A 14,469-nucleotide genomic window follows, 5' to 3' on the forward strand; every position below is an offset into this window, starting at 1 on the left:
CGATGGTAGATTTGAGCAGTTACATCAGAGATGATATGGCCTATAATGCCTAAAATATTTATTATCTGGCCCTTTATGGAAAAGGTTTGATGACCCTTTCTTTAAGGAAATGTCTCTTTTTCTTTGCATGCTTTTAAGACTTTTCTCATTGTCTCTGATTTTCAGCAGTTTGACTATGCTGTGCCTAGTGTAGTTTTCTTTATGTTTGTTTGTTATTCTTAAGATTTAAAAATATGTGGGTTTATGTCTTTCATCAGTTTGGAAAAATTCTTACCTATCAGCTCTTGAAATATTGCCTTTCTCCCATTCTCTCTCTTTCCCCTCTTTTTCGGATTCTAATTAGAGGTCCGTTAGATATTTTGACTATATTGCACACGTCTCTGATGCTCTGTTCTGTGTTTTCCATTCTTTTATTTCTTCCTGCTTCAAATTGTGTATTTTCTCTTGACCTGCCTTCCAGTTCAATAATCCTGTCTTTTGCTGTTTCCAGTCTGCTGTTAAGCCTATCTAGTGAGTTCTTAATTTCATATTCAGTCATATGCTGCATAATGACATTTTGGTCAGTGACTGACCACATATATGACAGTGGTCCCATTAGTACCACATAACCCAGGTGTGTAGTAGGCTATATACTATCCAGCTTTGTGTAAGCATTTCATCTGTTTTATCCATCTTTTCCTGTATTTTCCTGACCATATTAATTGCAGTTATTTTAAAGTCCCTATTTGATAACTCTGGTATCTGAATTACCCATGGATCTGTTTCTATTGCTTTTGTTTTTTTTCTCTTTTTTTTTTTGTCATTTGTTCCTGTTTTTAGCATGTCTCATAAGTTTTCATCAGATGCTAGATATTTAGGACAAAAATGTTGATGAGGCTCTGGATGATACTTTCTTCTGGAGAGGGTTGTGTTTTTTCTGACAGGCTGATAGAGTACTAACAGATCACTTTGATCCTGTTTAAGCTCAATTTTAGGCTTTTTTTTTTAAAGAGTGGCACCTGAGCTAACATCTGTTGCTAATCTTCTTCTTTTTTTTTTCTTCTTCTTCTCCTCTCCAAGGTCCCCCAGTACATAGTTGTATATTCTTGTTGTGGGTCCTTCTAGTTGTGGTATGTGGGATGCTGCCTCAGCATGGCCTGATGAGCGGTGCCATGTCTGCTCCCAGGATCTGAACCGGTGAAACCCTGGGCTGCTGGAGTGGAGTGCATGAACTTAACCACTGCGCCATGGGGCTGGTCCCCTCAATTTTAGACTTTTTAAGGTCTTGTCTATTTCAGTTTTTCTCTTACTTCTAGGGAACATCCGTACTCTTCTACTGTGGCCCTTCTGTGACCTTAATTGAAAGGCCTGGTTGTTTACCAAGACCTCTCTACTTGGGAGACATTTAAATTCCTCTTCTCTTCACAGCAGTGTGTGGTTGCTGAAATCTCTGCTCAGGTATTTAACCTCCCAGCTCCTGTTTTCTGCCTGGTTTCCCAGAATCTTTTCCTGTGAAAATGTAGCCAAGTACTTGAAGGGAGTTTGTACACAGATTTTTTGTTTTTGGTGAGAAAGGGTCTCCCTGAGCTAGCATCTGTTGCCAATCTTCCTCTTTTTGCTTGAGGAAGATTTGCCCTGAGTTAACATCTGTGCTAATCCTCCTCTATTTTGTGTGTGGGATGCCACCACAGCATGGCTTGATAAACAGTGTGTAGGTCCATGCCCGGGATCTGAACCCTTGGACGCTGGGCAGCTGAAGTAGAACACGTGAACTTAAACACTACAGCACCAGGCCGGCCCCGTACACAGATTTTTGTGTACCTTTTCACTGGTTCCCTCCTCTGTAGTTTTGCCCTTCAAGTTCCAGTCTCTCTGGTAGCCCTGAACTTTCATGTTTGTCTCTGTAGTCTCTTAAGACTGTCATTTCTCCTTGTGTTCTATTCTCCCAAATGGCAATTTGGGAAATGCACTCAGGGAAAGCTGGAGAATGAGGAGCTCACCTTGTGTGCTTCTCTTCTTTCCAGAATCTTGGCCTCGTAAGGCCTTCCTGCATTGGTTTATCTCCATTGCCTTCAGGAAATTATTTATTTTTTCCAGCTTTTATCGTTATTTTCTGTGGCAGGGTTAGTCTCTTACAAGCTACGGCACTGTGGGCAGATCTGGAAGTCCCGATGGTGTCTTCTAGACACAGCAGCCAGAATGATTCTGTTAGGTCATCTATCAGGTCATGATTCCCCTCCATTCAGAAGATTCTGTTAGGTCATCTTTTAGGTCATGATTCCCCTCCATTCAGAACCCACCCATGGCTCTTATTTCATTCAGAGTAACCCCCAGAGCCTTCAGTGTAATTACCCTTCTTTCATCATCTCTTTTGCCTCGACTGCCCTTCCTCTTGGTCCTTCCCTGCCACTGTCTGCAGGGCTGACTCCCTCACCTGCGGATCTTTGTTCAGAAGTTTCTTTGTTTAGGCTCCTCTGACCACCCTGTTGAAAGTTGCCGTGTCTTCTCTCCTGTGTTCTCTCTCTCTCCGCTCTGTTTTTCCCTCTTATCACTTCATGACTTAAGATTTACTTATTTATCGTGTTTGTTATCTCTTTTATTTATCACCATGAAAACTCTGTGAGGGGAGGGATTTTTGTCATTTTTATTCATTTGTGTGTCACAAAAGGAAATAGGAACCAGATGAGAATAGAGTTACAGAAACTAAGGAGGAGGGAATTTCAGGATGAGGGAGTTGTGGTCAATTGTGTCAACTGTAGAGGAATAATCTAGACGTAGTCATGAGATTCTGCATTGGATTTTTAAATTAGGAAGTTGCTTGTTATCTTTGTGAGAGAAGCTTTAATAGAGGAGTAAGAGAGAAGACGACGACCGCCAAGGGTTGAGGAAGTGGTGTAGCAGTAGTAGGTTATTCCTTTTTAATTTTGTAAACAATAGAGGAGGAAAAGTTCATGTTTACTTGAGTGATGTACGGTTCCTCCTTTTTAGAGGGTTAATAGATGGATGATTAGTTAGCTGGAGTTTTTTGTTTTTACTCACTCTTGTATTTATTGAGTGAATACTTTGTGCCGAAAGCATGCAGTGTTCTGCGTGTCGTCCCGGGAAGTACAGGCCCTCACGGAGCTGAAAGTCAGCAAGCCTTCGCGTTATGTGTGTAAACTCACTATACAGGCCAGTCCCTTTAACTGCATAGCACTAGAAAAAAGGAAATTCTGACTCTGGTTCCCAGCCTTTTTTTCTGCATATCTATTCCTGTGTACAAAGCTCCACTTGGAGTAGAAACGTCTTTCGCTCGATTGGTTCTCAAAGCACGAAGAGGTGCCCATATTTGAGAATTTTTTGGCGGGGCTTGATAAAGGTCCAGCCCTCCCCTCCTCAAAGATTCTGATGTGTCTTTTTGGGGATGTACCTTGATTGCAAATCACTATTCCTTATCACTTTTCTCAATCTATCATTCCTGGATTTAAGTTTCAGGTGTTGTTTTTTATGGTACACAAATTTTGTTGAGTGTTTTGAGGGAGAAGACGGTAACTGTGTAGTTCAGTGCTCTCAAGCTGGTGAATGGCCTTTTTTTTCTTTTGAGTTTCCAGTCCATCATGGATGGATACTTCTGTAAAATGCAATAAAATATAAATTACTAGAAAAATGAAATGGAAAAAAACCATGCAAAATACAAGCCCCAACTTTTTATTGAATTCAAAAGATAGAAAATTACACCGTTGACTTGCCCTGTCTGGTTTCTAACTGTGCTTGCTCTCAGTTTGAGTACGTGTCTCCTGCATTAGAAACAAAAATGTGTGGACTGGCAGTGGTTCTTGGAGCAGACTTTCTCGGATTGCACTTTGAGTAGCGCTGATACAGTGTACCGTGTTACACAGTCTTAATTTTTCCCCTAATTTACGTTGTCATTAAAAGGAGTGGAAAGTTTTAATGAGTTAGGATTATAGATTTTTTAAAAAGAGGTAATTTATACTATGAAAAGCCTTACTACCCCGTAAGGTCTTCTGTGTAACTGGTAAAATTTTGCTTTTCGGTTATACTTACTGCTCTATACTGGTGCTCAACTAAGAGCAACTTCCCAGTAATAGTAAGATTTCCTTTAACATTCCAGTTAGGTATTTTTCTCTGTCCTGGAAACTATAAAAACAGGTGTATTTTGAACATGAAAGGAAAAGTTATACCGCTTAACACCACAAGATGTCACTTATGTAAAAATAAAGTTGATATCCTAATACTCAAAGCCGGAAAGCTACAGGTACGCAGGTAAATGAAGAACCAGGTTAAAAAAAAAAACAATTTGAAACGTGTTGGTTTTCAGCAGCTTCTATGAAAATATTGCCATTTCGGCATAATTTTGAATCAGCTCTTTTGATGTTTAGCAAACGGAACTGCTTAATTTCTGAGATTAATGTAGTAATGTGTGTTAATAGGCGATATTTGATTCTACATAACAAAGGAAGTAGACCTAAAATTACTCAAAACAAGGGAAGGTATTTTGAGGGTAAACTGGTGTTATGCTGTTAACTTTCCCAAATCTGTACTGTTTTGGTAACAAGCAAAGACAATTTGGGGAAGAAATACGTAATTTATATCAGAATTTTCAATAGGTCTTTATGTGACATGTCTATGAGAAGTGAATATTGCGTCAGGTTGAAAGAGTGCCTGGGATTTTTCTTGTCTCTTTTCTCTGAACCTCGAAGTTATTAGCTCTCTGCCCGTGTTAACACAGAAGATATTTATATTTGTTGTTGAAGACTATCTTTTCTGTTAAACACAAAGAGCAAAACCTTTGGCTTTAATATCAGGATCTTGTTTTCTTGTTTTTAGTTTGCGAGAGTGGGTCAGGACCTGAATGTGGCGGGAAGGGGACTCTGGCATCCGGAGCTTAAGAGGAACAAACCGTGGTTCCATCAGGCCATGAATAAGATTACGCTGGGGTCAGAGGCTGGGATGTCCTAAAAACTGACACTTCATTGTTCTGCCTTGCTCGCTTCTCTCTCCAGTAATGCTGTTGGAGAAGAATGGTGGAAAACTCCTGGAAAAAGAGAAGGGCATCAGACGTGATAAATGAATTTTCTTTCTTTTTTTGACCTGTATCTGATCACATTTTCTATTTAGCTCCTATCTAATTAGTTCAGTTTTTTCGCTTTCTTGCCCACAATAAAGTTTTTAAGATTTCCTGTATGTTTTAGGGTTTTCATTTATAAAAGTGTATATGGTCATTAGGTAAAATAGGAAAATAACAAAAAGTAGAAAGAGAAAAACATTAATTTTTCTCCTCTTTCAGTTACCTGTGCAATGCGAGAGTCTGAGAAGTTTTAAGAAGCGATTCTGTATTTGGCAGTTGTATATCCTCAGATACAGTTTTTATATATTGCTCTCTCTCCTATTTATATATTTAATTTTATGAGCTGCTTGCAAAGGAAGAGTAATTTTTTTCATAATGAATTTCTTTGCCTGTACTCTTTTTAGAAAGAATGTGCTTAGTTTTCATTTGTCTATTTTTTACTGCAATGACAGTTTGTGACATTTAACTCCTGCGTTAGTTTGCTGGGGCTGCCATGACAATATGCTGTAGACTCGGTGGCTTAATCAGCAAATCTATTTTCCCTCAATTTTGGAGGCTGGAAGTCCAGGATCAAGGTGTTGGCAGGGTTGGTGTCTCCTGAGGCCTCTCTCCCTGGCTTGCAGATGGCCGCCTTCTCGCTGTGTCTCACATGGTCATCTGTTGGTCTTTGTGTGTCTGTGTCCTAATCTGCTCTTATAAAAACATCAGTCATATTGGATTAAGGCCCACTCATATTGCCTCATTTTAACTTAATTATCTCTTGAAAGGCTCTATCTCCAAATATAGTCACATTCTTGGGAGTTAGCGTTTCAACGTACAAATTTTGGACGGGACACAACTCAGCCCATAACGACACCTGATTGATATTCATTGATTTTTTTTTTTTAAAGATTGGCACCTGAGTTAACAACTGTTGCCAGTCTTCTTTTTTTTTTCTTCCCAAAGCCCGCCAGTACACAGTTGTATATTCTAGTTGTGAGTGTCTCTGGTTGTGCTATGTGGGATGCTGCCTCAGCGTGGCCTGATGAGCGGTGCCATGTCCACGACCAGGATCCAAACCGGCGAAACTCTGGGCCACCAAAGTGGAGCGTGCAAACACAGCCACTCAGCCACGGGGCCGGACCCTGATGTTCATTCTTGACAAGTGCTTACTGCCTACGTTTGGCCTCAATTTGTAAAATGTGCAAAACTAAAGTAAGTATTCTTGTCAGGGATATTTGGAGTAAAGGGTCTCTTCTGACCTAATTTTAAGCCTAAAATGAGGTGGAAGGGCTTCTGATACTTTGTTTTTGGGGATTCAGCTGTGTTGCATGAAAGAGCCACGTGGATTAAATGTTTTATCGTTTCTTTTCTGTAGAGCTTATTGTAAAAACTATGAAAGACTGCTAATAACTGTTGCAAGTAGTTAATTACAGTTTGTAATACTATAATCTTAGTGTCCTGTCGATTTCTTACAGTCATTTAAGAGGATTTTCCTTTGTATTAACATTAGATTCAGTGCTTTAAATTCTTGAGTAAGCATGGAGCTTAAATGTGATACTCTAGTTTCAAGGTGGGTAAAATGTGGCTTATCTAATCCCTAATAATGCATTTCTCAGAAATAGATGTGTGTCTTTTAGTCTTCCTTTGGAGAACTAGGCGTCTTTTTCTGGAACTAGAACATCATAAGACTTTTTAATATAAACTTTATGAAGGTATAGTTTGTGTACAACAAATTTTCCACCTAAAGATTATAATTTGATGTTTTGACAGACGTATACACCTGTGAAATTACCACCACAATTGAAAAGACACAGAACATTTCCGTAATCTTATGGAATAAGAAATTTTCTTATGTCCCTTTGTTGTCCATTTCTCCCTCTCCCCATGGCCCTAGGATACCATGATCTGCTTCCTGTTGCTACAGATTTATTTGCATTTTCTAGAATTTTGAATGGATTAAATTATGCTGTTTTGTATCTGGCTGCTTTCACTCAGCATAATGATTTTGAGAATTCATCTGTCTTGTTGCATGTATCAGTAGTTAATTCTTTTTCATTGCTGGATAGTATCCCAGTGTATGGATAAATCATATTTTACTGATGGACGTTTGGAATTTTTCCAGTTTTTTACTATTATGAATAAGGCTGCTGTGAATATTCATGTAAGTGACTGTGTGGAAGTACATTTTTATTTCTCTGGGGAGTGGAATGACTGGGTCACATGGTAGATTTATGTTTAATTTTGTAAGAAACTCCCAGTTTTCCAAAGTGGTTTTTTTTAAACATTCCCACCAGTAGTGTGTGAGTTTTAGTTGCTCCATAGCCTGGCAACATTTGTTATTGTCAGTCTTAACTACACCTGTACTAATGGATGTGTAATGGTATCTCATTTAATTGGCATTTCCCTGGTGATTAATGATCTTAATTATCTTTTCATATGCTTATGGGTATTCCTAATCTTTTGTGAAACGACTTTTCCAGTCTTTTGGCCATTTCTTTTGATTGTCCTGTTTGTCTTCTTATAAATGAGTTATAATTAAAAAGTTATGTAACTTTTTAAAATTAAACTTTTGATTTTGAGATAATTGTAGATTCATGTGCACTTATAAGAAATAATACAGAGAGATCTTGGGTACAGTTTACCCAGTTTCCTTCAGTGATAAACTATAGTATAATATCACAACCAGGATGTTGACATTGATATATTTCACCCATCTTGTTCAGATTTCCTTAGCTTACTTGTACTTCTTTGTCTCTGTGTGTGTGTGCTTTTCCTGTGTAGGTTTGTGTTGCCATCATGACAGTAGGGATCCATAGCAGTTCCATCACCACAGGGATCTCTTCTGTTGCCCTGCTCTATCTCCCTTCCCTTTCTTGAGATTAACCCTCAGCAACCATGAATCTTTCTCCATTTCTATAATTTTATTATTTCAAGAGTTTTTATATGAAGAGAATAACAGTATGTAACGTTTTAGAATTAATTGACTTTTCTCACTCAGCATACTTCTCTGGAGATTAATTAGAGTTGTTGCGTGTATCAGTAGTTGGTTTCTTTTTTACTGATGAGTAGTATTCCATGCCATGAATATACCATGACTTGTTGACCCATTCATCCATTGAAGGGCACCTAAGTTGTTTCCATTTTGGCTAGCAGGAGTAAAGCTGCAGTGAATACCTGTGTACAGGTTTTTGTGTGAGTATAAATTTCTGTTTTTCAAGGATAAATGCCCAAGAGTGCAATTACTCTGGGTTGTATAATTGCAGAAACAGCTCACCTGCCAGAGTGACTGTAATCTTTTACATTCCCACCACAGTATGTGAGGGATCCATTTCCTCTCTGTCCTTACTATCATTTGCTGTTGTCACTATTTTTTGGTTTTAGATGAGAGCCCTTCTCTTATGTCTGTAGTGATATCTTGCTGTGGTTTTAATTTGCATTTCCCTAATGGCTAATGAAGTTGATTATCTTTTTATTTGCTTTTTGCCATTTGTGTATCTCCTTTGGTGAATTGTTTGTTGATTTCTGTATTAGTTTGCTAGAGCTGCCACAGCAAAATAGGACAGACTGGGTGGCTTGATCAACAGACATTTATTTCTCAGTGTTGTAGAGGCTGGAAGTCCAAGACCCAGGTGTTAGCAGGTGTGGTTTCTCTTAAGGCCTCTCTCCTTGACTTAGAGAAGGCTGCCTTCTCTGTGTGTCCTTACATTGTCCTGTCCTGTGCTTACTGCCTACATTTGGCCGCAGAAGTCTGACAGCCTTCCTTCATTTTATCCCATCCCTTCCCTTTGTTCCAAGCTGGCAGTGTTTCTGCTGGTATAACCCCATCTCTACTCCTGGCTTCTGCTGAGATGTCAGATTAAATCCATGAGTGGTACTCAGGACCTCTTTATCAAATGATTTTCCAGCCACACTTTTGAAAGAGGTTTGAAGATGCTTTCTTGTTTTTTGCAATACAGATAGACTGAGAATTTTCCAAATCTTCAAATTCTACTTTCTTTTTGCTCAACAATTCCTTTAATTTATCTTTCTTTCTCATGTTTACTATAAGCAACAAGGAGAAACCAGGCTGCGCCTTCAGCACTTTGCTTAGAAATCTCCTCAGCTAAATATCCAAGTTCATCACTTTTAGCTTCTACTTTCCATGTACACCAGAACACAGTTGAGCCAAGTTCTTGCCACTTTGTGACAAGGACCGCCTTTCCTCCAGTTTCCAATAACATCTTCCTCTTTTCCATCTGAGATCTCATCATCATCACCTTTAACATGCATATGCCTGCCACAGCTTCTTCAAGGCAATCTAGGTTTTTTTAAACATACATCTCAAAACTGTTCCAGCCTCTACCCGTTACCCAGTTCCAAAGCCACTTCCACGTTTTTAGGTATTGTTATGGCAGCGCTCCACTTCTGGGTACCAAAATCTGTAATAGTTTGTTAGGGCTGCCAGAACAAAACATCACAGACTGGATGGCGTAAACAACGGAAGTGTGTTTCTCACGGTTCTTCCAGGAGGCTGGAAGCCCAAGATCAAGGTGTTGGCAGGTTCGGTTTTTCCTGAGGCCCCTCTCCTTGGCTTGCAGATGGCTGCCTTCTTGCTGTGTCCTCACATGGCCTTGTCTCAGTGCCACCTTTGGTGTCTCTCTTCTCATAAGGACACCAGTCCTGTTGGATTAGAGTCACACCCATATGATCTTATGTAACCTTAATTACCTCTTGAAAGTCCCTGTTTCCACACAAAGTCACATTGGGGGTTGGGGCTTCAATGTATGAATTTGGGGGTGCGGGGACACAATTCAGTCATAACAATGTCTTTTGTCCCTTTTCTAATTGATTTTCTTTTAACTGTTGAGTTTTGGAGTTCTTTTTATATTTTGGATACCAGTCCTTTGTCATATATATATGGTTGCAAATATTTTCTGCCAGTCTGTAACTTTGTTTTCCTCTTAAGAGGATTTTTCATGGAGCAAGTGTTTTTAATTTTGATGAGGTCCAATTTATCGTTGTTCCCTTTTGTGGGCTGTGCTTTTGGTGTCAAGTCTGAGAATTCTTAAATCTTTTCTGCCATGTTGGAGGAAAAACGATTATAAATTGCAAATTATACATTTTCTTTTGCTGGGGGGAATTTGCAAATTTATAGAAAGAAGGTTCACTTGAAAGAATAGAGGCAGGTCTGTTGTGAGCAAAAGAAACTATTGAGAGACAATTCTTCATGAGTTTTTCTCTTTTTTTGCAACTCTTCTGTATAAAGCATTGATAGTTTTTGTTCTGCACTATCTTTTAGGGAGGTTTATATAGTGCTGCTTGGAAAACAGAAAATCTCTCTCTCCTTGGCAAAGTTATCTTACCTGGTAGCATCATCATATACTTGTCATCCAAGCTGGGAAAGGGGGCGTCCTTATTGAGTGCCACTGTCGCATCCCTCATATTTAGTCAACTTCTAAGTAATTCTTGAATCTATCCTTCATTTTCATCCTTATCACTAACTACTCTGGTTCATTACCTCCTTTTCTCATTTAGATGTTAAAATTTCCTTAATTCTTTGAATTAGGGAGTACCAGTGGGGGTTTCCTATTGTATTTATGTCCTTTTTTTGGGAGGAGTCAGGGATAAAAAAAGATGGTGTGAATGACACATACCCTTTCTGTAATCAGTGCTCTTTCTTGTGATATTCTGAAGAAAGTTCATTTTGGCTTATCAAAATATTTTAGTGCCAATTCAAGGATTTTTCTTATTTTTTTTTTCTGATGATTATGCAGAAGAAATTTTGGGATGAGAGAGTGTATGCCCATGTTCACATTGATATTTTGCCCAGAACCGAGGTACAGTTTTATATTTTTGTTTCACTGATGGGTTTCATGACAACAGAGCACTTTGGTCTTATTTTGTAGGATTAGATGAGAAATATATATTAATTATAAATAGGAATGCAGTTATGCATGTTCTGTCATATTATTTCTAATTCTTATGAAGGTAGTATATTTTAACAGCTGTGTAGTGTAGAAATCTAAATATGGAAATTTTTTGTTTTCTTTTGTATAGGAATGAAGATCTCAAGCAAATGTTGGAGAGCAACAAAGATTCTGCGAAGTTGGATGCTATGAAACGGATTGTTGGGGTAGGTAAAATAGATCATTGCAATTTTTGAAAAATGGACACGTAATGATGATATTAAATATATATATTCAATAATATGTTAAATGTCAAATCGAATATCTCATTTGCCCTTTAATATTAACTTAGAACTCCCTGTCTACAATGTTTTGGAAGAAGTGTCAGAATTCAGAAACTTGAGTTCTAATTCCATTTTTTCTGTATTTAATTACCCTATATCCAATATCATGATATTTCTCCTATGAGATTGAGAGAGCTAATCATTTTGAAGGCAAAATGAGATTATATACAGCAATATTCTGACTGTCTAAAAAGAGGGATATGAATTAGCTAAAAAATATTTTTTTGTCATTTCATGACTTAAAAATTGTGAGCATGCTTTCTTCTGTGTTTTAGATTCCATTACTACCAAGAGAAATGCTTTATTCTATTTAGTAGCATAGAACTTGTAATGAGTATTAGTAAGCAAAATTCAAACCATCGACTAATGTGTTATTAGAGGGATTCCATGGTCAGAGAGCTAAGAATATAATGCAGTTCCTAATTATGTGTAAAATCTCTAATAGAATACTTTTGCAGTTTGTGTTGCTCTTGCTCTATTTTTTTCGTTTAATTTTTTACATTCACAGTGAAAAAAACTGGCTTAATTCAGTGACTATGTAATGCTAAAGAGTCCTGCTTTTGTCTCAGTGGAATTAAATCAACGAAACCTGTCTTTCTCATCACTACTATGCGTTTTATCACCACTATTGCTGATTTTATTTCCCACGCATTTTTATGCAATAAGGTCAGAATATAATAAATTTGCATAATTTCACAAATAAACTCTATTGCAATAAGATGATAAAACAGCTGAAACAGTACTGTTTTCCAGCAGGCGGTGCCACCATATAAGTGTTTGAAATTTTCTTTCTTTTCTTGATACAGTCAAGTCTAAATCCTATTTATAAAAGATGATTATAGTTATCAATATGTTCTGTTAAAAGGTGAGTTGTTATGAAAATCAAATATATAAAAGTGAAGGTCTTATTGCATCTGCTGAACACCTGTAAATTACTTGGTTCTTATATTCAGCTTTATGCCATTTGGTAATGTAGGGGAAATGTTGAAGATTCTTTAGTAAATTTTTCATTTGTTAATGTTATACTTTATAAATAATAGCATTTATGGACAGGTAGTTCTTGCTTTGCATGGCTTTGATATGCAGAAATTTCAGTTACCCTAGTTTAGTTAAATAATGCCAGTACCCTAAGACACCGTTCAAATTTCAGTTCCTGTGGTATCATTAGCATAGTAATTGCATAATATACCAACTTCAGCACTAACTCTTCAGTCCACAGCTTACTCTGTAGATAGCAAGTGTGCATGGTGGTCAGTGACTGGTCATGGCACGTCTTCCACAGTCTTGTAGTGATTGGTCACTGTGTGTCTCATTCAGTTCATCCTCATGTAGTTGGGTTCCTTCCTTGTTTCCCAGTGAGAAACTGACTTGACATTTTACAAAAATGGATAATTGAAAGAGGGATTTGGTTAACAAAGATGAAAATGTAGCAGAGAAATGAAAAGTGATAACACTGGAAATGAAAATCCGATAGAATGTAAATGGAGTTAAAGAGAAATAGCTGACTGTGGGAATGGTGACACGGCCACTTTTTGAGAGCCTCTAAATATGTAGCTGGAGGAACTTCGTGAAGGTGAACTTTTCAACATAAATGAGGAAAATGTTTGTGATGAAAAGGGTGAAGATAAGCCAGAGGAAGTGATGCTGCCAAAAAACTTCACATTAGAGAAATCCTAGGAGATAATTCACAACACTGAAAGTGCCAAGGATGAAATGCTGGAAAGTGATCCAGCCTTGGATAGGAGTTTGGTAAGTTACCAAGGTATAGAAGAGATGCTTGCTCAGTGTCTTAAATTAAATGGTGAGAATGAGGCACAACCATTCCAAATACTCTTGATAAGATATTCTCAGTGTTTCCAGTGTTCTAAATTATAGTGTAATAAATAAATGTCAGTTTTACTATTTTTCATTTTCCTATTCATTTATAACTGACAGTAAGAGAGTTTTAATGTTTTTGCAAAATTTTTAAAAGTCACAGATCAATTGTAAGCTTTACAATTGATTATCAAGATTGCTTTGCGTGGTTTCAGTTTGCGTTCCTGCTGGTTACTGTCCCGCACTGGCCTGTAAAGCAGCCATTGCTCTTAATTATTTCATTAAACTTTGGCTTTTACGTCCCATTAAGATACGTTATTTCACTAAATCTGAGGATACTATCAAAATTCCAGTTTCAGTTGGATCTGAAACTCTCTAAGACCTTCTTTCTTTTTTTTCATGTTACCTGTAAATTAACCAGTACTTATTTATAAACTAAAAATTTTGAACTTTTTGGAGTAAACCATTTTTATTGCTATGAAAAATGAAGCCAGTTAAAACTGTTAAGAAATTAACTACAGGGCCAGACCTGGTGGCCTAGTGGTTGAGTTCAGTGTGCTCTGCTTCAGCAGCCCAGGTTTTTTTTCTCAGGTGTGGACCTACACTGCTTGTCTGCCAGTGGCCCTGCTGTGGTGGTGGCTCACACACAAAGAAAGAGGAAGATTGGCAGCAGATGTTAGCTCAGGGCGAATCCTCCTCAGCAGAAAAAAAGAAAAAGAAATTAAGCACAATTTCTCCTCTTTTTCTTCCTAAATTTAAAAGATTAACAAGAGTTTTTGGATCTAGATTATTCTTCAATATTTAAAAAAGAACATGAACAACATAAAACCCAATTATCGTAATACACCACGTTAACAGAAGGAAGGAGGAAGAAAACCACATTATTGTCTCAATTTATACAGAAAAAGCTTTTGACAAAATTCAATATTCTTTCATGAGAGAACATTCAACAAACTAGGACTAAGAGGAGACTACCTCAGTATGTTAAAGGCCATATATGAAAAACCCACAGCTAACATCATACTCAGTGGTGAAAGACTGAAATCTTTTCCTCTACACTCAGGAACAAGACCAGGATGTCTGCTTTTGCCACTTCTATTCAGCAAAATATTGGAAGTTTTAGCCAGAGCATTTAGGCAAGGAAGAGAAATAAAAGGCATCCAAATTGGAAAGGAAGAAGTAAAATTATCTTTGTTCACAGTCAACATGATTTTATATTTAGAAAACCCTCAAGATTCCACAAAAAAACTTTTAGAACTAATGAATGAATTTAGCTAAGTTGCAGTATACAAAATCAAAATACAAAAATTAGTTGTGTCTGTACACTAACTGAACAATCCAAAAAGGAAATTAAGAAAACAATCCCATTTACAACTACATCAAAAGGAATAAAATG

General features: G+C 37.5%; 1 protein-coding gene across 9 annotated transcripts in view; it reads left to right on the forward strand.

Annotated features, from left to right (window-relative positions):
* Positions 1-14,469, forward strand: part of AP3B1 (adaptor related protein complex 3 subunit beta 1) — a 227,528-nt gene that overhangs the window by 24,663 nt on the left and 188,396 nt on the right. For all 9 annotated transcript variants that reach the window (XR_011525709.1, XR_011525711.1, XR_011525710.1 and 6 more), the window contains exon 2: positions 11,066-11,141. Coding sequence is in view for 6 of the 9 variants with exons in the window: in XM_008516552.2 (XP_008514774.1) it covers positions 11,066-11,141 (76 nt within the window). In the remaining 3 variants the exon portion in view is untranslated. The remainder of the gene's footprint in view (positions 1-11,065; positions 11,142-14,469) is intronic.

The sequence above is a fragment of the Equus przewalskii genome, chromosome 13 (assembly GCF_037783145.1).
Source record: "Equus przewalskii isolate Varuska chromosome 13, EquPr2, whole genome shotgun sequence".
In the NCBI taxonomy this organism is placed as follows: domain Eukaryota; kingdom Metazoa; phylum Chordata; class Mammalia; order Perissodactyla; family Equidae; genus Equus; species Equus przewalskii.